Below are 20,215 nucleotides of genomic sequence, written 5' to 3'. Positions count from 1 at the left end.
ACAGAGACAACTAGGACCTCCTACAACAGGAACTTGGCCTTTTCTTCAATGGTTGCAGTTTCTGTCCTGGTGATCGGTAACATCTAACTTGCTTTGTCTAACTGGACTGGTTGAACTGTCAGACTGTCGGTCCAATCAGTGAGAAACTATATTGATTGGGACAGAGGTCTCATTAGTTCACCAGGTGTGAACTATGAGGTACACGTCACTCAGCTTCTAAATTTGAAATCTGTGGCATCAGCCATTGAAGAGGAAGAACAGTGCTAACCTGTCAACCACCAGATAAGGGGCTGACAAACTGATGGTGGTAGGGAGATCCTAAGGTCCATAGAGGGGAGTAAGGGTACATATCTAACCAAACAGAATGGTCTTCTGAAGAAACTTAGCATAAAGAGTAATACCCTCAGTGGTAAAGACCATTTGTTCATTCATGCAGACATGAGTAAAAGTACTGTACTGAGACCTTTGCCAAACTTGTGTTTTCCTATCACTCCAGGAAGGCCATATCGAAGGATGAGGAAGAACCGTCCAATCTTGAGGTGATGAAAGTGACACGTTCTTGACCAGAAGACGCAAATGGAAGTGTGGAGAAGAATTCTAGGCAGCTGCCATCTAAAAACCATTGATCGTTCAAATTGTAGAGCCAATGTCCAGAAAGTAAAGGTATTACTGGAGGTAAAACTGTACTGGTGCTCTAAGCCTACCAAGGCAGGTGTCCAGTCAGTGCAGCTTGGACGGGGGATGTGTTCTTCTGTAATTGACCTGGATCTGTTCTCTGAATTGGGATCAGTGAGGAACTGGACAGTTGTTATTTTTTTTCCTACACAATGGAGCTTTTGACCAGTTTAGTCCTGAAAAGAACCTTGTATATATGATGACCAATAAAGGGGAGTCGTTGATTGCTAAGCTAGCTGCTCATCATTAAAGTCAAATGACATTGTGGAGAGGCATCCAGTCTAACCAGGCTTGAAGGAGTCCTCACAGAGATACTTGTCTACGTATGAAGTCTGGATGGACAAGTGTGCCAGCGTATCTAGCATGGAAGCAAATAAAAGGAAAAGAGCTGAGCTCTGTGGTTGAAAGGTGGGATTCGCAGAATTCAATTTTTGTCAAACCAGTCTAGTAAGGTGGTGGTACCAAGCAAGAGAAGAATAATTACTTTAAAAAAGGCAAGAAACTGAGTACATTGTCTACTTAGACAATAGATGTTCTGGGAAAAGGTAGAGGATACCCAGTTGCCAGTGGGTGAGGAAACATTTATCTTCATGTGTACATTCTCTGAAAAGTATGGAATCGAATGTTCATTAATAAAGAAATGCGATCTCACCTTGTACAGTTGGTGGTTAAAGATTCTTGATTTGAAGGGTTGGACTGGACATCTACAATGATGAAAGACATGCTTGACTACAGAGTGCCCTGGATCTGCAAACTCATTTAATGGGGCTCTCTTGGGTCCAATGAGGCAACAATAGGAATATCCCTTAAAAGTGAGATGACCAAAATAGCTCATAAAGAACAAGAGTAAAGTCGAACACACTTAACCCCTTAAGGACGCAGCCTAGTTTTGGCCTTAAGGCTCAGAGCCCATTTTTTCAAATCTGACATATTTCACTTTATGTGGTAATAACGTCGGAATGCTTAAACCTATCCAAGCGATTCTGAGATTGTTTTTTCGTGACACATTGGGCTTCATGTTCGTGGTAAAATTTGGTCGATATATTCAGGGTTTATTGGTGAAAAATTGCAACATTTTGAGAAAATTTTGAAAAAATAGCATTTTTCAGAATTTAAATGCATCTGCTTGTAAAACAGACGGTTATACCACCCAAAATAGTTACTAGTTCACATTTCCCATATGTCTACTTTAGATTGGCATCGTTTTTTTGAACATCCTTTTTTTTTTCTTGGACGTTACAAGGCTTAGAACATAAACAGCAATTTCTCATATTTTTAAGAAAATTTCAAAAGCCTTTTTTTTAAGGTACCTCTTCAGTTCTGAAGTGGCTTTGAGGGGCCTATGTATTAGAAACCCTGATAAAACACCCCATTTTAAAAACTAGACCCCTCAAAGTATTCAAAACAGCAGTTAGAAAGTTTTTTAACCCTTCAGGCATTTCACAGGAATTAAAGCAAGGTGGAGGTGAAATTTGCAAATTTCATTTTTCTTGCTGAATTTCAATTTTATTAAATTTTTTTTCTGTAACAGAGAAGGTTTTACCAGATAAATACTACTAAATATGTATTGTCCAGATTCTGCCGTTTTTAGAAATGTCCCACATGTGTCTCTACTGCGCTCGTGGAATAAAACACAAGCCCTAGAAGCAAAGAAGCACCTAGTGCATTTTGAGGCCTCTTTTTTTATTAGAATATATTTTAGGCAGCATGCCATGTTTGAAAAGGTGTTGAGGTGTCAAAACAGTAGGAATCCCCCAATAGTGACCCCATTTTGGAAACTACACCCCTCAAGGAATTCATTTATGGTTGTTGTTACCATTTTGACCGCACATTTTTTCCAATAAAATGTAATTTGTGATCAAAATTTCTTATTTTCACAGGGAACAAAATACCCCATTTTGTTGCCCAATTTGTCCTTAGTGCGGCAATACCCGATTTGTGGTGATAAACTGCCGTTTGGGCCCATGGGAGGCCTCAGAAGGGAAGGAGCGCTGTGTGTTAGTTGGAGTCCAGATTTTGCTGGATTGGTTTTCGGGTGCCTGGGCACACAGCAGGACCCAGAGGGTAAAGACGAGGGGGGATAAGCTGTGCGGAGTGCATCAGGTTAAGTCAAATTGGGGTAACTTATAAACCAAGGGATGTATGATAAATTTTAAAACACTCTTTCATACAGAGCTCTGGTTATTCGGGACACGTGTCACATTGATATATTGTGTCCTCCCTTATTCCCCTCTTATAGCAGACTTTGCACCTCTTTTGACTTTTTCCCTTCTTGCCAGTTTGGGGAACTTCTCCTGGAAAGTGTTGCCGCCCTGGTACGGTGCATGTGGCCCCGCTTCCAGAAGTACTAGGTGCCCCCCCCCTTCTTGGTCCCTAAAGATTAGGTTCTTGATAATCACCTCTTGAAATTCTAGGAAAGTTCCCGTCTGGCCTGCACATCGACGTAGCACGTACACATTGTACAATACCATCTGTATGATGTGCCCGGCCAGCTTCTTATACCTCACAGCATGGCGCTGTAGGGCTTCAGGGCTTGATCTGACAAGTCCACCCCTCCCATGTACCTATTGTAGTCCAGGAAGCAGTCTGGTTTGGGGGTGGCCTTTCCTTCATATATCCTAAATCTGTAGGTATACCCTGATGCACTCTCGCAGCTTATACATCTTCACCTTGCCCTCTTACCCGGCAGGTACTGGCGGAATTGAACCCTCCCTTTAAAATGTACCAAGGACCCATCAATAGAAATACACTTCTCAGGGGTGTATGCTGGGGAAAACCGGGCACTGAAACGGTCTAATAGGGGTCTCCGTTTATACAAACGGTCAAAAATGGGGTCGTCTCGGGGTGGGCACAGCTCATTATCAGTATAATGTAAGAAGCGAAGTATTGCCTCATTTATTTATTTTTTTAGGTTCCAGTTCAGTTCTGAAGTTGCTTTGAGGGGCCCATATATTAGAAACCCCTATCAAACACCCCATTTTAGAAACTAGACCCCTCAAAATATTCACAACAGCATTTAGAAAGTTTATGAACCCTTTAGGTGTTTCACAGAAATTTAGAGCAAAGTAGAGGTGAAATTTACATTTTTTTTTTGGTTAGAAAATCCTTTTTACACCATTTTTTTTTATAACACAAAAGGATTTATCAGAGAAACGCAACTCAATACGTATTGCCCAGATTCTGCAGTTTCGAGAAATATCCCACATGTGGCCCTAGTGCGGTAATGGACTGAAGCACCGGCCTCCGAAGCAAAGGAGCACCTAGTGGATTTTGAAGCCTCTTTTTTATTAGGCACCATGTCCGGTTTGAAGAGGTCTTGTGGTGCCAAAACATTGGGAACCCCCCAAAAGTGACCCCAATTTGGAAACTAGACCCCTTGAGGAATCCATTGTAGTTTTCTTGGGGTGCATGCGGCTTTTTGATAAGTTTTTATTCTATTTTTAGGTGGCGCGGTGACTAAAAAACAGCAATTCTACTATTGTTTTTTTATTCTATTTTTTTTACAGCGTTCACCGTGCGCTATAAATGACATTCACTTTATTCTGCGGGGCGATACGATTATGGCGATACCCGATGTTTATAGTTTTTTTTTTATGTCTTATGGCGTTTGAACAATAAAATACGTTTTGTAATAAATCATTCACTTCTTGTGTTAATATTCCTCCTGTATAAACGTTTAAAATAATTGTTTATTGTCAAAATTATTAAAATTGGTAGGGCACAGAGTGCCAAAAGATCCAGGTACAGGCGTTGGCAACCAGATCAAGAGCGCAGACTGAATTGTATGTGAGAAAAAGAGACAATCAGCACGCACCCATTCATGGATGCCTGAATTATTAACGTAAAGTTTAGAAAGTGCCTGTCAGCTGATATTCAGCTGTTCGTTTGGTATAACGGCGCATATGAGACATCTGATAGTGGCAACTCGTACCCCTGAGGACGCTCCCCTACATGGTGCAGAAACGCGTTGGGAGTGTGCCTGCTAACTAATCTGTGGCAATCAGATCTCATCAATATTTGCTAAGCACTCTGAGCTGGTTTATGTGACAATTCACCTTAGATAATTCAGGCATCCATGGATGGGTGCTCGCTGATTGTCTCTTTTTCTCACATACAATTCAGTCTGCGCTCTTGATCCGGTTGCCAACGCCTGTACCTGGATCTTTTGGCACTCTGTGCCCTACCAATTTTAATAATTTTGACAATAAACAATTATTTTAAACGTTTATACAGGCAGAATATTTACACCTTAGTAAATTAAACGTATACCTTTACACTGTTACTCTTTGGAATATCACTTTTTGTGTTCCCTTATTCTAAGAGCCAGAACGTTTTTATTTTTCCATCAATAAAGCCGTGCGAGGACTTATTTTTTGCGTAACGAACTGTAGTTTCCATCAATACCATTTTTCGGTACATGCGACTTTTTGATCTCTTTTTATTCCATTTTTTGGGAGGTGAAGTGACCAAACAATTGTGATTCTGGTACATTTTATTATAATTTTCTTTTACGGCGTTCACCATGCGGGATAAATAATAAAATACTTTTGTAGTTCAGGCCGTTATGGACGCGGCGAAACCAATTATGTATAGTTTATTTGTTTGTTTATATATTTTTATTAATAATAAAGGACTGATAAGGTAAAAAGGGGGATTTTTACTTTTAATACTTTTATTTTCTTATTTTTACACAGCTTTTTTTTACTTTATTACTTTGTCCCACTAGGGGACTTGAGGGCAGGAGGCCCTGATCGTTATTCTAATACACTGCACTACATGCGTAGTGCAGTGTATTAGAACTGTCAGCTACTCACTGACAGCAAGCATAGTGGGTACTGACGTTGTCAGGACCCACTAGGCTTCCGTCTATGGCATAGCCGGACGCCATTGTTTGGTGTCCGGTTGCCATAGTCACCATCACCGGCCGCTATCGTGTAGCAGGCCGGCGATGGCAGCTTAACCCCTAAAAAACCGCGATCTCTATAGAACGCGGCTTTTAAGGGGTTAATCAGCGGGGACACAGCGATCGGTCCCCACTGTAGGAACTGCGGCAGCTGCTGTACAAGACAGCAGCTTTCACAGCTCCTGTATGTGTCGGGAGGACGGCCGAAACGGCCGTTACTCCCGAGACGTACTATTACGGCATGGAGCGCCAACGATACAGCTGCCATGACCTAATAGTACGTCCAGGAGCGGGAAGGGGTTAAAAAGAGACTGTCACCAGATTATAAGTGTCCTATCTCCTACATAATGTGATCGGCTGTAATGTAGATAACAAGTGGTTTTTATTTTGAAAAACAATCATTTTTGACCAAGTTATGAGCAAATTTAGATTTATTCTAATTAGTTTCTTAATAGACAACTGGGCGTTTTTTTTAACTTTTTACCAAACAGCGTCATACACTTCTCTTCATTCATGCTCACTTGTTTCACTGCACTGCGTGATCTCGCTGTGCTGTCACTTACTCCCACATTAACTTTACCGAATTGTCTTGAGAGTGAATAGACATCACCTCCAGCCAGGATGCGATGTCTGTTCACACTCCTGACACTTCGGTAAAGTTTCTGTGGGACTTAAAGCACAGCGTGATCTCGCGAGATCACACTGTGATGCGAGTAAGTCTCACAGAAACTTTACCAAAGTGTCGGGAGTGTGAATAGACATCGCATCCTGGCTGGAGGCGATGTCTATTCACTCTCAAGATATGTAGTTTAAGGGATTGTCACCACAATGACTATGAGACTATGTTCACACAGGGCGGATGTGCTGCATAAAAGCACACAGCATATCTGCCCTGTGCGCCGCAGGGAATTCCGTCCGAAAGACCGTGCCAAATTGTGGTGCAGTCTTTCGACTGGAATATCCGCTGCGGTAAACTGCACCTGAAAAAAAACCAAAACATTCATACTTACTGGCTGCAGCGGCCACATGGGATGAAACGTCATCCCAGGAGGCCGGCCTGGACAAACAAACAGACTTCTGGGTAAGTATACGTTTTGTTTTTTTCCTGAGTTGCGTTTTTTTGCGGCAAAAATGCAACATCTGTTATTTGTTGTAGGATTTACCTCCCTATTGAATTCCTGCAACAAACAAGCAGCGTTTACGCAAATACAATTAACATGCTGCTGTGTTTTTTTCTGCTCAGCATTTGATCAGATTTGTTCAACTCTCATCCACTGTGCTGCGGATTTAGTTGCGGAGAATCCGCAGTATTTACGCTACGAGTGAACCCGGCCTAATACTGCTTCCTCTATGGACAAGAATACGAACCTGAATGGGCAGGAGAATTTCTATGTCTAACTGGAATTGATAGCCATTTCAGAGAACAAACCTACAAGTAACCTGGGCCCAGTAAGAAGAACGGACATATAAATGACCCTTTTATGGTAGAGATAGCGAGTGCTGGTATTATGAGCAGAGAACGTTTCAAATATGGGAAGTTTTGGCAGGAGACAGGGATGGAGAATTTTACTGTAGTCCAGAACATTAAAAAAAAAGTCAAATATCAGAGAAATGCCGCGATCTTGTAATTCCTGAAGAAGTAATAAATCTCATTGTGGTGTAGAGAGACAGACAAAGGAATTAGAGCTGCTCAGAGCCAGAGATGCACCTGGGACACGGAGAGACGAATGGATGTAACTAGCCACGGAGGAACGGTCAGAATGGAGGTCAACAATAGGAAAGAATGAAGAACCAGAACAACAGCCACAAAGGAAAAGAAAACACTCATTGTGCTAGAAGACAGACGTGGAAGCCAAATTAAGTAGATGAACTCTCCTGCTGGAACAGTTTGGAGGACATGCAGCAAGTCTGATCTGTTTCCATGTACACAGCAGAGGCATAAACGCAGGACAGACGCCCCCTAGAAAAATAAAAACAGGACCAAACACCCCAGAACATTCCTATAGTTCTGCAGTTGGAATTGGGAATCTGATTTTGTAGGGGGGGGGTTCAGAATTAGGGCCACCATATGCCAGGTTCGATAGCAGTGACCCTGCCCCCTCTGTGACCGATACATGACTTGTAAGCATTAGAAGCGACTTCGGTAAAATTTACCGATTGCTACTTTTTTGGTGCAAAATCAAATCAACGACTCCCTGCATGGGATGGTCTTCTAGGAACAAAATGGAACCTATTGCAGTTGTGTAGAATCGTTTTTGATCAATTCGAGGGTCATTCTCCGTTCCATGTACCAGATTAGGTCCTTCTCCTGGGTACTCCGCTACCGACTTCACACAGTGCCCACAATACCATCCAGATTAGAGTCTTTTCCCGACATTAGTGATTTTGAGTTTTCTGAACGACTTGTCGTTCATGGTCGATCTTTGAAAGTTGTCGTGAAAATGGTGAATTGTCGCTGGATATCTGCCTTGATCTATGACCTGGTCTTGGCTTCTATCAATTGGATGCAGACCTGTCATTTGGCATGAGCAACTTTTCAAGGACTGCACTTGACAAATGACTGAAAAAAAATCCAACACAGTTGGTGTCGGTCACGAAAAGGCGCCAACGGTGGCAGAAAATGGGCTGTCCAAAATCTTGTGTATGGCCGGCTTTAGGCCTCATGCACATTACTGTATTACAGCTTAGTACAGTCGTTCTGCGGAGCTGTAATAAACCACCCATGGAAGTTTTGGGGTTCCTTCTGTACCTCGGTATGTCTCCAATTTCATACAAAGGTTTTTCTATTGGCTTCTTTATGAATCCCGCTGCAATTTTTTTTTTATAAATTGGACGCTTTATTACGGAGGTTTTTCCCCCTAGATTTAGAATACCTCTATAGTATGGAGTGCCTACGCCTTTAGTCTCATAACCGGCGGACTACTACACCTGCCGTTTTGTTCTCATCTGATTAAAAGGCTGAGATGGAGAATGATATGGAGAGACTACTGCCAAGCTAAGTTTGGCCCCTATATCCTGGCAGCAAAGTGCCAAACCTGCTTTTAGCCAAACAGATTGGTTGCTATAGATACTCTGCCTACCTACAGTCTTTTATATGGTGTTGTCAGACAGCGAGTCGCCACCAACCAGTGTCTGACATTCAGTTGCCCAAAATGCGGCCCATATAGGACATGTCCTATCTTTTTGCGGTCCAGGCTCCCGCAGATTTGCGGCTGCAAAAACCTGTTCATGTGCATGATCCTCTATCTGATCGTTGTCAAATATTTAGGTGCAGAGCCCCCTTTAAGAGGCTGATGAGGATCCCCCTGATCACGAGCCATCAATGTATATGATATTCTAAGCCTCCGACATCGATGAATTCCAGAGATTGTAAGACTTGGGCTATTGTTCAGATATGTGAAATATTCAGACAGTGCAGCAGCCAATTACATCCGGGCACTGCCCACACTAAACAGCTGTACGGAATGATCGAGATGCTGGCGCTGAGGACCGCGATGTGATCAGACCGGAACACAGGAAATACTTAAAAAGACATCATTTAATACTCGTTTCTGGAAGTAATAAAAAAACAATAACCACAAATACTTAACCAATTATCCTTATTACAAATCGGATAGGAAAATGTCACCCACACGTTCCTGTGACAGACGAGCGCGAGTCACTCACACGTGCACACCCCAAATCCCGTGCACTTCCCTCTGAACTCACACTACCAGCCATTAAAAAGATGGTGCCCACAGGGTATTGTGTGCCGTATGTGCTGGCGCAAGCGCCCCGGGGTCATTCCTTCAGGTAGAAGTGCATTTTGTCATGTACGGTCTTGCGGTCGGGGTTAAGTCTCTTTAGGATCTGGGCGAGCACATTCACGGTCTGCTCGCTGCTAAGACCGGTCTTCTTGGTTTGGAACTTTTTCAGCAAGTCCTTGGTCGTCATGGGTTTGCGCGTCAGATATCTTCTAACTGCTTCTTCGGTCAACTGAATGTCCCTGTAAGAAGGAAGCGGAAACTGAACCCAACACATCCACATGGAGGCACTCACAGGGCACGAGAACTGTAACCCCTTAGTCACCAGCCTATTTTAGGCCTTAATGACCAAGCAGTTTTTTCCGTTTCTCCATCGTCCCATTCAAAAAGGTATAACTTATATATTTTTACGTGGACATAGCCCTCTTTTTTTGTAGGGGGGGGGTGGAGGAGTAGAAAAAAATTACAATTTCGCCATTATTCTATGCGTTTTACATTTACGCCATTCATCGTGTGGCGTAAATAACACGGTACCTTTATTTTATGGGTCGGTACGATTACGGTGATATCACATAGGTAGAGGTTTTTTATGTTTTACTACTTTTGCGCAATAAAAATACTATTGAACTAAAATGATTTGTTTCAGCCTGCCCGCATTCCGTGAAACGTAACTTTTTTTTATCGATGTAGTCAAATGTGGGCCTGTTTTTTGAGAGACGTGATGTCGTTTTAATCGGTACTATTTTCGGGTACATCGGGAATATTGATACATTTTATTATTATTTTAATTACGCCTTTGTTTTTTTTTGTACGGTGTTCAACATGCGGATTAAATAACATGTTCACTTTATTATTCGGGTCATTCCGATCGCAGCGATACCAAATATGTGTCTTTTTTTACGCTTCTATGTAAAACTGACCGGCAATAAATTAGGCACTCCAGAATAAAATGACCTACATGTAGAGGACCTTAAAGGAATTGTCTGACTATCAACAACCCCTTAAAATCTGAGCGACACCACCAGGGGAAGATGTAATACAAATTAGGACAAGCCACTGCTTGTTGGAGAATCTCCGCACAGACTCAGAGGGGACCCCCTTCCATAACATCCATAAGCCCTAACGGACAGGGGTTGTCCGGGTGCGGCAACCCCTTTAAGTTTTCCTGTTATAACAAATTTTAATTCTATTTAGCATCTGACTCCCTTGTGAATGAGAAATACACAATGTTATATAAGATCCACCACTTACCCACTGCAGGGCGTGGACTTTCCAGACTGCGGCTGTGGAGTTGACTTTCCGGATGTATTCGGAGGTCCAGAATCCATCTTCAAACGTTTTGCAGCTGGAGTGTGTGCGGCTGCTCCACGTTTACCTGAGGGAAACCAAAAACAATGTTACTGATCTTCGGGGGGGGGGGGGGGGTACAGGAGGAAATACCCATGGACAGAAGACCCGTCATTCTACCACCGCACCTTGCTCCAGTTTATTGGCTGCGGCCCTGAGAGTGTTGGATGTGTTCCCTGAATCAGGAGAGGGGGTGCCAGGTCTGCTATTGGCGCGTGAGCTGTTGTTGGAGCCTCCTTTTTTATCCTTCTTCGGGGGAGTCTTCTTTTTCTACAAAAACACATCTACAGCTCAAGCCTCCATTATATAATCACCAAGGATAAGATATGATTTGGATTATATTGAGCTGCTTACATTCCCGGTTACCTGCATGAAAAGAGCAGAGGAAGCCTCTCCGTCTATATCACTGTCCTCGGACGTCTCCGATTCGTCACTGCTGTCTACAGGGACAAACCGCAGAAGAAAAACCACACTGTTAGAGCCGGGTGACGGCACACTAGTGATAATGCGGGCACGGCCCCAAGACCTTTATGTCCTTTCATGTGAACTGTATAGTTCCCATGACTGATGTACATCACGGGTCGGGAAGGGGTTATTAAAAAGCAGAGCTCACCTCTCTTCTTTTTTCGCTCCTGGGGTGTCGGTGCTTTCTTCTCTTCCTCTTCTTCTTCCTCTACCTTCTCCTCTTCACTCTCCTCACTGCTCTCCGTTCCTTCATCAATGCCTACAAGATATGGGACCACACATAAGAGTTGTTCAATGTGCCCATCTGCTCCAGCATGGTCAAACCGGAAATTGTCAGACGTGTGTGTGTGCGCGCGCGCGCGCGGCAGGATACTCCACCAAAATAATGCACCATAAAGAAGAGTATTGTGTGCCCACGGACTCCATAGTTAGAGAGAATCGAGCTCCCGCAGCTTCATGATTGAGTCACCACACGATGAAGTCTCAGATCTTGCAGCAGCAAAGGGTCTAATGTTGGAGAGGAGCTCATATAAGGTACAAGTTGTCCATAGCAACCTGATTGGTTCCTATGGGCAATTGCTCCTCTTTTCCCTTGCACTCATTGTGATAACCCTGCTCCAACGAGAGGGCACGTGGAAAATACTGGGCACCATAATTACTGTGCTGGGAAAGCTAGTAATATTGGACAACATAATGCTATTTGGGTAGAACAAGAAGCCGGACGTCCTCTTGAATACATTCTATCATTTCATTACCTTTAGGAAGCTCATCCTCCTTCACAGGTTTGGGTTTTCCAGGAAGTTCATCATCTGAGCTACTAGAGAAGGACACAGAGATGAGTGGTCGTCGTCATCATCATCATCTCCTCATACCCGCCAGTGTCCCCCGCACCGAGCTCCATTACCTGCTCCCATCAGACATATAATCCACCTCCTGCCCCTCGAAGTCTCCGTCATCGCTGTCCTCTATGGCCTCATCATCATTGCGAGATTTCTTCTTCTTCTTGCTCTGAGCAGCTTTCTTTTGTGCTTTAGATTGACCATCTTAAACAGAAACACAATAGAAATGATGAGATTTGGGCAGCAGCATCACATTCATTCATGTCACCTGTCGTGTCTGATCCTGGGTGGAGGTGACTATCTACAGGAGAGTGACTGTGGCACTGAGTAACACAAAAGCTGCAGACCACAGGAACCTCAGTACTAGTCAGTGTCATGCTGCACATTCTCTATGGGGGTGGCACAACAGCCCTCCCTTCTCCAGGTCTTCCCACCTATCAGTGCAGCATCAATAGGACTAGTTATAAACCTCTGCTGTGATTTTGTTAGGCTTCGAACGATGGATATGACTAGATGCATCATCCGGGGAGGTCAGGGAAACAAGTCTATCCAAATCTCACAAGACGACTTCTGTTCCCTGACATGTGCATTTGGAATGAACCCCCTTACAAAATTGACTCATTCCCTTCATCCCTCCTCTCACCCTCTTCACCACTCTCCTCGCTCTCGGTGGAACTCATCTCAAGGTCGTCCTCAAGGTCGTGAATTTTCAGGTCATTTTTTTTCTTCTTTTTTTTACTCTTCCCACCCTTTTCCTGCTTGCCACCACCTTCCTCTTCATCGTCGTCTTGCCCTTGGTCCTTCAAGCGACGCTGCTGCATTATAGTGAAGTGGTTGAGGATTTTGTTTCGTCTGCAGGGAAATCAAAGTGTTAGAAAAAGGAGCGGCTGAGATCAATCATACATATGGATGCCAAGGTCTCAGGAAGCTCTCGTCACAAAGTAGTGATCATGGTGGCGTTTTCTATAATCCAAATGTGAGAGATCCCATTAAAAAAAAAAAAAAACAGCCTGAAATAGCTGATAACAGCGGACAATAGAAGTGGTGAAGTCTTCTAAATAGATTATGCTGCTTTTGCGTTGCCCCCCGTCTTCTCTCACCTCTCCCATTCTTGCTCAGCCTCCTCAGCGGTCAGGGTGCGGTGCTTGGCCACTGGAGTGAAGTTGTACCAGTTGGAAACAGGAAATGCTTCGAAGGCTCCATCTGGACTCTGGGTGAAGATGAAGTAAGAGGCGTTCTCCGTCACCCCACCTTTCTTCACACCTTTATACCTGTTAGAGGTGAAGACGTTATAATGTGTGTGTGTGTGTGTGTGTGTGTGTGTGTGTGTGTGTGTGTGTGTGTGTGTGTGTGAAGCTCAAGCACTTAACATCCTGTGCCAATGTTTCCGTCACTCACTTCCGCCCGGATTTGCCATTAACCCTTAGCACCCAGGGCTGGTCTTCAATCTTGAACTCTCTCAGAATAATGCCGTACTTCCTCCGCCTGGCCTCCTCTTTCAGCTTGCGATTGTATTCACTCCCAGCCCCAGAGTCTGGCTGGTCCTCGTCCTGAAACATCTTCTTGGCACTCAGGTCGCGTTCCATGCGAGCCTGGAGAAAAAGCAGATTTTATAAATATTACGCTATATTAAAAGGGGTTGTCCAGGTTGGGGACGGTTTTTCATACAGATTACCTATCTACAGCACAGGCCATCAGTATATGATCGGTGGTGGTCCGACACCCTAACCCTGCACCGATCAGCGACGTTATGCAGTGGTCAGTGGGCTCCGGTCACAGTACAGCGGCCATGCTGTAGTTCTTCTCCTATTTAGAGCTGCAGTAACCCAGCACGGCCGCTATACACAGTGACTGCATAGATTCCGGCAGCCGGAACAACTGATCATATATCATATATACCACCGTTCATATATAGGTCATCAGTATAAAAAACTGCCCCCAAACTGGACAACCCCTTTAAATACGGAACAATAATGGATGTCTTAGTTCCTATATATAATATCTCTATATACGGTGAGGTCTTAGATTTAAGGCGCAATGAATTGATGACCTAGTACAATTGATAAGGTGCCCTGTGTTGACTCTATAGGTTGGCACCATGGCTGGGAGTTGCAATAAATGATTCCCATCCCTGGTCACGATCCAGCCATATTGTGCAGATCAGAGATCTGCCGAACAGCCGTCCCTGATAAATCACTGATCCTATAGGAAACGCTTTACATTAAATAACTGCGAAGAAACGCTGTTACTAAACCAAGAACCACTGCCCACATACATCACATGCACCCCCAATGCCGTCTGTCTGGCAGCTGCACGGGTGAGTAATCATCAAGGATCACGGTGTGAGCCCTGTTCTCCATTCAGTCTCATCGCCCATCTCGGTCTTTAAATGAATGGGTGCACCCACCCACCCACAATTGTACCCATACTGTTTATACAGCCACTAGAATCAGAGTCTGAGCCTGTCGTCCAGCTGAAAAGGATATTGGGAGAACCTATTAGCATCTCACAGCCAATCAGCATTGATGACTCTCCTCACAATGCTTCTTCCAAAAGTCCGTTTCAGGTGGATGCCAAGCACAGTACACAGCACCAAACACCACATCTCTTGTTCTGGCGGCTGCATAGCGGGAGGTCGTTGAACTCGTTTAACCCCTTTATGTTTTATTATATTCTTTAAGGATTCAGATAATTTGGGCTTTGAGAGTTTTTCATTGAACAAAAAGGGAGCCCCTTTCTTAACACTCCTTAGTGTCTAAGGGGTTAAACAGCTGATACTGGAGGTTTCTCAACGGCAGCCGCTTTCCCGCGTGTACAGTCACAGCTACGTGAGCCAGCTTTCTCAGACTCCTGTATGGCATTTTGTCGGGATACATCATCCCTATGTAGCTAGTATATGAATTCAGGATCTGAGAAAGCTGTAAAGAATTATTACACTTCAAAGGGGCTGATCTGCAATACCAGACACAACCCACAGACAGGTGTGGCGCTGTTTTTGTAAGAAAGCAGCCATATTTTCCCCATTCTGGACTACCCCTTAATAGGGTAGCATATACAGGTGTCAAATTGGCCTCAAGACAGTGGCATTTTCCTTTAAGCCTTTCATTTGTACCTGGTTCCACGTCGAGAAGTCGACTTTATCTGCCGCATTGAATGCCATAAGATTATATCTTTTACTGGGGTTCCTGTACAATACAGAGCAGAACAATTACACAACATTTCAGTAAACCTTAACATTGCCCTTTAAGACATCGATGGCATAGCGTTAGGATATGCCATCAATGCCTGATCGATGGGGTCTGACCGCTGAGACCCCTCCCAATTGTTAGAATAAAGTAGCAGGGATGTTGCAAAAGCGTTGTGTCCCTTTAGAGCCTGTCCTCTCCATTTAGGGGTTGATCGGTCAGCCCATCATAGCTGGGCAGTGCCAACAGGAACCCAAAGGGCACAAAGCTTACCTAGCACTGTAATCTAGTGATCAGCAGGGTTCACAAAGATCAGATACTGATGGCATATTCTAGCACTAAAGATTCAAAAGAACACCAGGGGGCGCCATACCAGGCACGTAACAGCAATATCTAGGCACAGGAGCATTAAAAAATATTATTTCAATTGACGCATTTTCTAAAAGGGGAACGTAATATATAATCGTGGGATGAATGGAACATGGCGTCATATATGTAGTGGTGCTGAATAGCCTCATCTTGGGCGTTTATAATATTTTTATTTAAAAGGCTGCTGCCACCTAGAGGGGAAGGTTAGTACTGCAAAGAATCAAATCCAACTTTTTTTAGTTCCACATTGAGTAGCAAAGTGTATGTGACCGCCAAGAAACTCTGCAGCTCACCTGGGAACACGTACGACATATTCAGTGACAGATTGCCCGCTGGTAGACTGACTGCTGCCCCCCTGTAACATAACATCAAGAAAAGGTCACCACATAGAAGAGCAAAAGAGATGAGAGAAACACAAACATCAAAACCTGAACACACTGAGGACACTTACCAGGGACGTCATGGCCGGAAACAGAAAGAAAGCCCAATACCTGAAAGACAAAAGTTTAAAATGATGAGCAATGAAGTAATTAGAGAAGCGGTGATCACGTATGGGGGAGGGGCAAGATGCACATAGACAATAGATCAATGTCAGCTGACTATCTAATATCTATGGGGCTGCCGGACAGTCACTGGAGGGAAAGAAGGGTCACACAGGTTGGTTTTCTATATGCACGACCCAGTGATCCCTGGGAGATAAGCGGACATCGGAGGTTTCCAGCAGCTGCTGATGTGTGGCCACATGAAGGTGAACATAAGGGACTGTGATGGTCCCATGTGGAAGCAGTCATGAACAGGGGAGGGGGATTATACAGCACGGACAGGAGAAATGGGGGGTCAATGCCGGAGGATAAAGCAGGACTGGCAGGGGCCATATAGAGGACTGTGGGGGTCTTACAGGAAGGATATGGGGGTCTTAAAGAGTCATATAGAAGAATGTTGGGGGTGGGGCAGTGGTGTCATACAAGGAGGGCTCTGGGAATATACAGGAGGATATGGAGGGGTCATACAGGGAGGATGTTGAGGGCTGGCGGGTGAGGGAAGTCCTGGTGGTATCTTATTCACGGTATGGAGGTCCTGGTGGTATGTTATACGGGGGTTATGGAGGTCCTGGTGGTATGTTATACGTGGGTTATGGAGGTCCTGGTTAGTATCTTATACGGGGTATGGAGGTCCTGGTGGTATGTTATACGGGGTATGGAGGTCCTGGTGGTATGTTATACGGGGTATGGAGGTCCTGGTGGTATGTTATACGTGGGTTATGGAGGTCCTGGTGGTATGTTATACGGGGGTTATGGAGGTCCTGGTGGTATGTTATACGAGGGTTATGGAGGCCCTGGTGGTATGTTATACGGGGGTTATGGAGGTCCTGGTGGTATGTTATACGTGGGTTATGGAGGTCCTGGTGGTATGTTATACGGGGGTTATGGAGGTCCTGGTGGTATGTTATACGAGGGTTATGGAGGCCCTGGTGGTATGTTATACGGGGGTTATGGAGGTCCTGGTGGTATGTTATACGAGGGTTATGGAGGCCCTGGTGGTATGTTATACGGGGGTTATGGAGGTCCTGGTGGTATGTTATACGGGGTATGGAGGTCCTGGTGGTATGTTATACGGGGTATGGAGGTCCTGGTGGTATCTTATACGGGGTATGGAGGTCCTGGTGGTATCTTATACGGGGTATGGAGGTCCTGGTGGTATCTTGTACGGGGTATGGAGGTCCTGGTGGTATCTTATACGTGGTATGGAGGTCCTGGTGGTATCTTGTACGGGGTATGGAGGTCCTGGTGGTATCTTGTACGGGGTATGGAGGTCCTGGTGGTATCTTGTACGGGGTATGGAGGTCCTGGTGGTGTCTAAAGGTCCTCTTACACCTGCCAATTTTGGCTGGTGCAACGAGCACCGATACACGAGACAGCTCGTTGATCGGCGCTCGTTTGCTCCTGTCACATGGAGCTATGGATGGGGACGGGCGGTCGTTACTCTGATCACTCGTCCCCCTACATTATTCATGTCGGTAGCGCGTCGCTCTGTTTACACCGGGAGATGCGCTGCCGACAACGATAATATTTTACTTTTTTAAAACAATACGACCAGCAGATGATCGAGCATTTGCTCGTTTATCTGCTGATCGCTGCCCTGTTTACAAAGGGAAATTATTGTCAACAAGCGTTCTATGGACGATTATTTGCCCGATAATTGACCTGAGTAATAGGGTCTTTATATGGGGTATGGAGGTCCTAATGGTATGTTATATGGGATATCGAGGTACTGGTGGTGTCTTATACAGGGTATGGAGGTCCCATGCAGGGAGGTATGGAGGTCCTGGTGATGTCTTTTACGGGGTATGGAGGTCCTGTGGTATCTTATACAGGGTATGGAGGTCCTGGTGATGTCTTATACAGGGTATGGAGGTCCTGCAGGGTATGGCGGTTCCATACAGGAAAGTATGGAAGTCCTGTGGTATCTTACACGGGGTATGGAGGTCCTGTGGTATCTTACACAGGGTATGGAGGTCCTGGTGATGTCTTATATGGGGTATGGAGGTCCTGGTGATGTCTTATATGGGGTATGGCGGTCCTGGTGATGTCTTGTATGGAGGTCCTGGTGATGTCTTATATGGGGTATGGAGGTCCTGGTGATGTCTTGTATGGAGGTCCTGGTGATGTCTTATATGGGGTATGGAGGTCCTGGTGATGTCTTATATGGGGTATAGAGGTCCTGGTGATGTCTTATATGGGGTATGGAGGTCCTGCAGGGTATGGCGGTTCCATACAGGAAAGTATGGAAGTCCTGTGGTATCTTATACGGGGTATGGCGGTCCTGTGGTATCTTATACGGGGTATGGCGGTCCTGTGGTATCTTATACGGGGCAGCGGGACCTCAGTGACGGGCACATACACTACACAATCGGGCTTTCTCACCGGCTCACTGCAGTTCTTCGTCTTCCGGTCCACAGCCGACTACTTCCGGGTCACGCTTCAGGGGAAAAAAAAAAAAAAAAGCAGCCTTCGGGAAGACGTCACGCCTGCGCCATCTTTGTTAGTGGTACGTAAGTCATTGAGCGGACATGTTTGTTTTGGGCGAGCTTCCAGTGCTCCTCATAGGCAGGACTCTCTACATGTAATGCGCATTACTGCGTGTCTATGCCAGTTATCTCCAGCTGATGGCGCCACACTGATCAGGATCTATTATTATTTTATTAAAAGTGGAGGAACAGCAGCATAAGGATGAGATATGGGCGTCCTCACTCACTGCCTTTGGGCACTTACCTCAATGGCGCTATTGTATGGTATACCAGCATTGGCACTGTTATGAGGGCAGATATTTAAACTGCAAAACTTTTTTAAAGTTTGGTGTTTACGTATTTACCTGCCTATCCCGTCGACAGCCTTATGAGGGCTTGATTTTTGCGGGAAGAGTTTTATAGATTTTCAAGGCACCATTTTTTGTACTGGAAAACGGAAAAAAAATATTTGTGGGGTGAAATGGGGGGAAAAAACCAGCGATTCCTCTAAAGTTTTTAGGGGTTTTGTTTTTACGGCGTTCACTTTGGCAGTAAAACGACATGTTCACTTTATTCTGCGGGTAAATACGATTACAGCGATACCAAATTGATATCGTTTTTTATTTTTTACTACTTTACCAAAGAAATTATTATTATTTTTTTTAAAAGAAATTATTTTTGTGTCGCCATATTCAGAACTTTTTATTTTTCCATCGATTGAGCGGTGTGAGGGCTTGTTTTTTGCGGGACGAGCTGTCGTTTTTATTGGTACAGTTTTTGGGTACATAAGATTTTTGATCATATTATATTCCGTTTTTTTACGGTGTTTACTTCACGGGCGAGATACAAGTTATATTGTAGTAGTTCAGACTTTTATGGACCGGGCGATACCAATTATGTTGTTGTTTTTTTTACATCAGTTTAGGGGGAAAATGTTTTATTTAGAAATATTTTTTTTACTTCCCCTCAGGAACCTGAACATGCCAACGTTTGATCGCTGGTACAATACACTGCCGTACTTATGTATTGCGGTCTATTGTACTTTTTACCGACTCCTGTTAAGCATTGCCACTGTCAGGACTGAATAAGAACACAATGATGGCTGACCTGGGGGCCGATGGGATGACGGAGGGGGCACCCCTCCTCTTTCTAACGGCTTAAAGGGGTTTTCCACGTTCTGACAGCTGATGACCTATCCACCGGATAGGTCATCAATATATTATCGGTGTGTGTCTAACACCTGGAACCCGCACCGATCCGGCACTCTGGCTGCCTCCGGGCACTGGACGATATTGCTGGAACCAGATGGCTTTGGTCAAAGAATAGCGGCCTAGCTGCAGTACTGTATTGAAGGGAATAGGAGCAGAGCTGCAGTTCGGCCAAACGGCCGCTATGCAATGTCCGGAGCCATCTGCTTCCGGCACCAACTACTGCATACCGTTTCAAACATCTGGTGCACGTTGGCAGCCGGAGTGGCGGATCAGTGCGGGGTCCGGGTGTCGGACACGCACCGACCATATACTGATGACCTATCCGGTGGATAGGTTGTCAGAAAGTGGAAAAGCCCTTTAAATGCCGTGGTCACTATTGACAGCGGCATCTAAGTGGTTTTAGCAGCCAAGATCGGTGTTACCGCCTAGAATTCGATTAATAAATTATAACAAGAAGAAACAAGCATTGTA

At 44.6% G+C, this 20,215-nt stretch overlaps 1 protein-coding gene across 7 annotated transcripts; it reads right to left on the bottom strand.

The window, feature by feature from the left end:
• Nucleotides 1-9,098: 9,098 nt before the first annotated feature.
• Nucleotides 9,099-18,516, bottom strand: GTF2F1 (general transcription factor IIF subunit 1). Of its 7 annotated transcripts, none has more exons than XM_075859134.1 (14): nucleotides 18,451-18,516; nucleotides 15,978-16,017; nucleotides 15,820-15,881; nucleotides 15,085-15,157; nucleotides 13,371-13,564; nucleotides 13,073-13,243; nucleotides 12,616-12,824; nucleotides 12,038-12,176; nucleotides 11,889-11,950; nucleotides 11,282-11,392; nucleotides 11,023-11,108; nucleotides 10,797-10,938; nucleotides 10,573-10,696; nucleotides 9,099-9,563 (listed from the first exon to the last, which is right to left on the bottom strand). In XM_075859134.1, the coding sequence occupies exons 2-14, from the start codon at nucleotides 15,987-15,989 to the stop codon at nucleotides 9,359-9,361; spliced, it is 1,590 nt and encodes a 529-aa protein (XP_075715249.1). In that variant the 5' UTR covers nucleotides 15,990-16,017; nucleotides 18,451-18,516; the 3' UTR covers nucleotides 9,099-9,358. The 7 variants fall into 7 exon arrangements, with proteins under 7 accessions (XP_075715249.1, XP_075715254.1, XP_075715253.1 ...); XM_075859139.1 differs by having other exon boundaries at nucleotides 11,035-11,108; XM_075859138.1 differs by having other exon boundaries at nucleotides 11,889-11,947.
• Between the last annotated feature and the right edge of the window lie 1,699 nt (nucleotides 18,517-20,215).

Source organism: Rhinoderma darwinii, chromosome 3 (assembly GCF_050947455.1).
Source record: "Rhinoderma darwinii isolate aRhiDar2 chromosome 3, aRhiDar2.hap1, whole genome shotgun sequence".
In the NCBI taxonomy this organism is placed as follows: domain Eukaryota; kingdom Metazoa; phylum Chordata; class Amphibia; order Anura; family Rhinodermatidae; genus Rhinoderma; species Rhinoderma darwinii.
This window is presented reverse-complemented; position numbering and strand designations above follow the sequence as displayed.

Bases quoted from the DNA above. Each gene is read 5' to 3' on its own strand.
- GTF2F1 (XM_075859134.1), bottom strand. The intron at 13,565-15,084 runs GTACAAATGAAA...CTTTTTCTCCAG, and splicing joins ACTTCTCGACGTGGAACCAG to GCTCGCATGGAACGCGACCT. The intron at 13,244-13,370 runs GTGAGTGACGGA...CACCTCTAACAG, and splicing joins AATGGCAAATCCGGGCGGAA to GTATAAAGGTGTGAAGAAAG.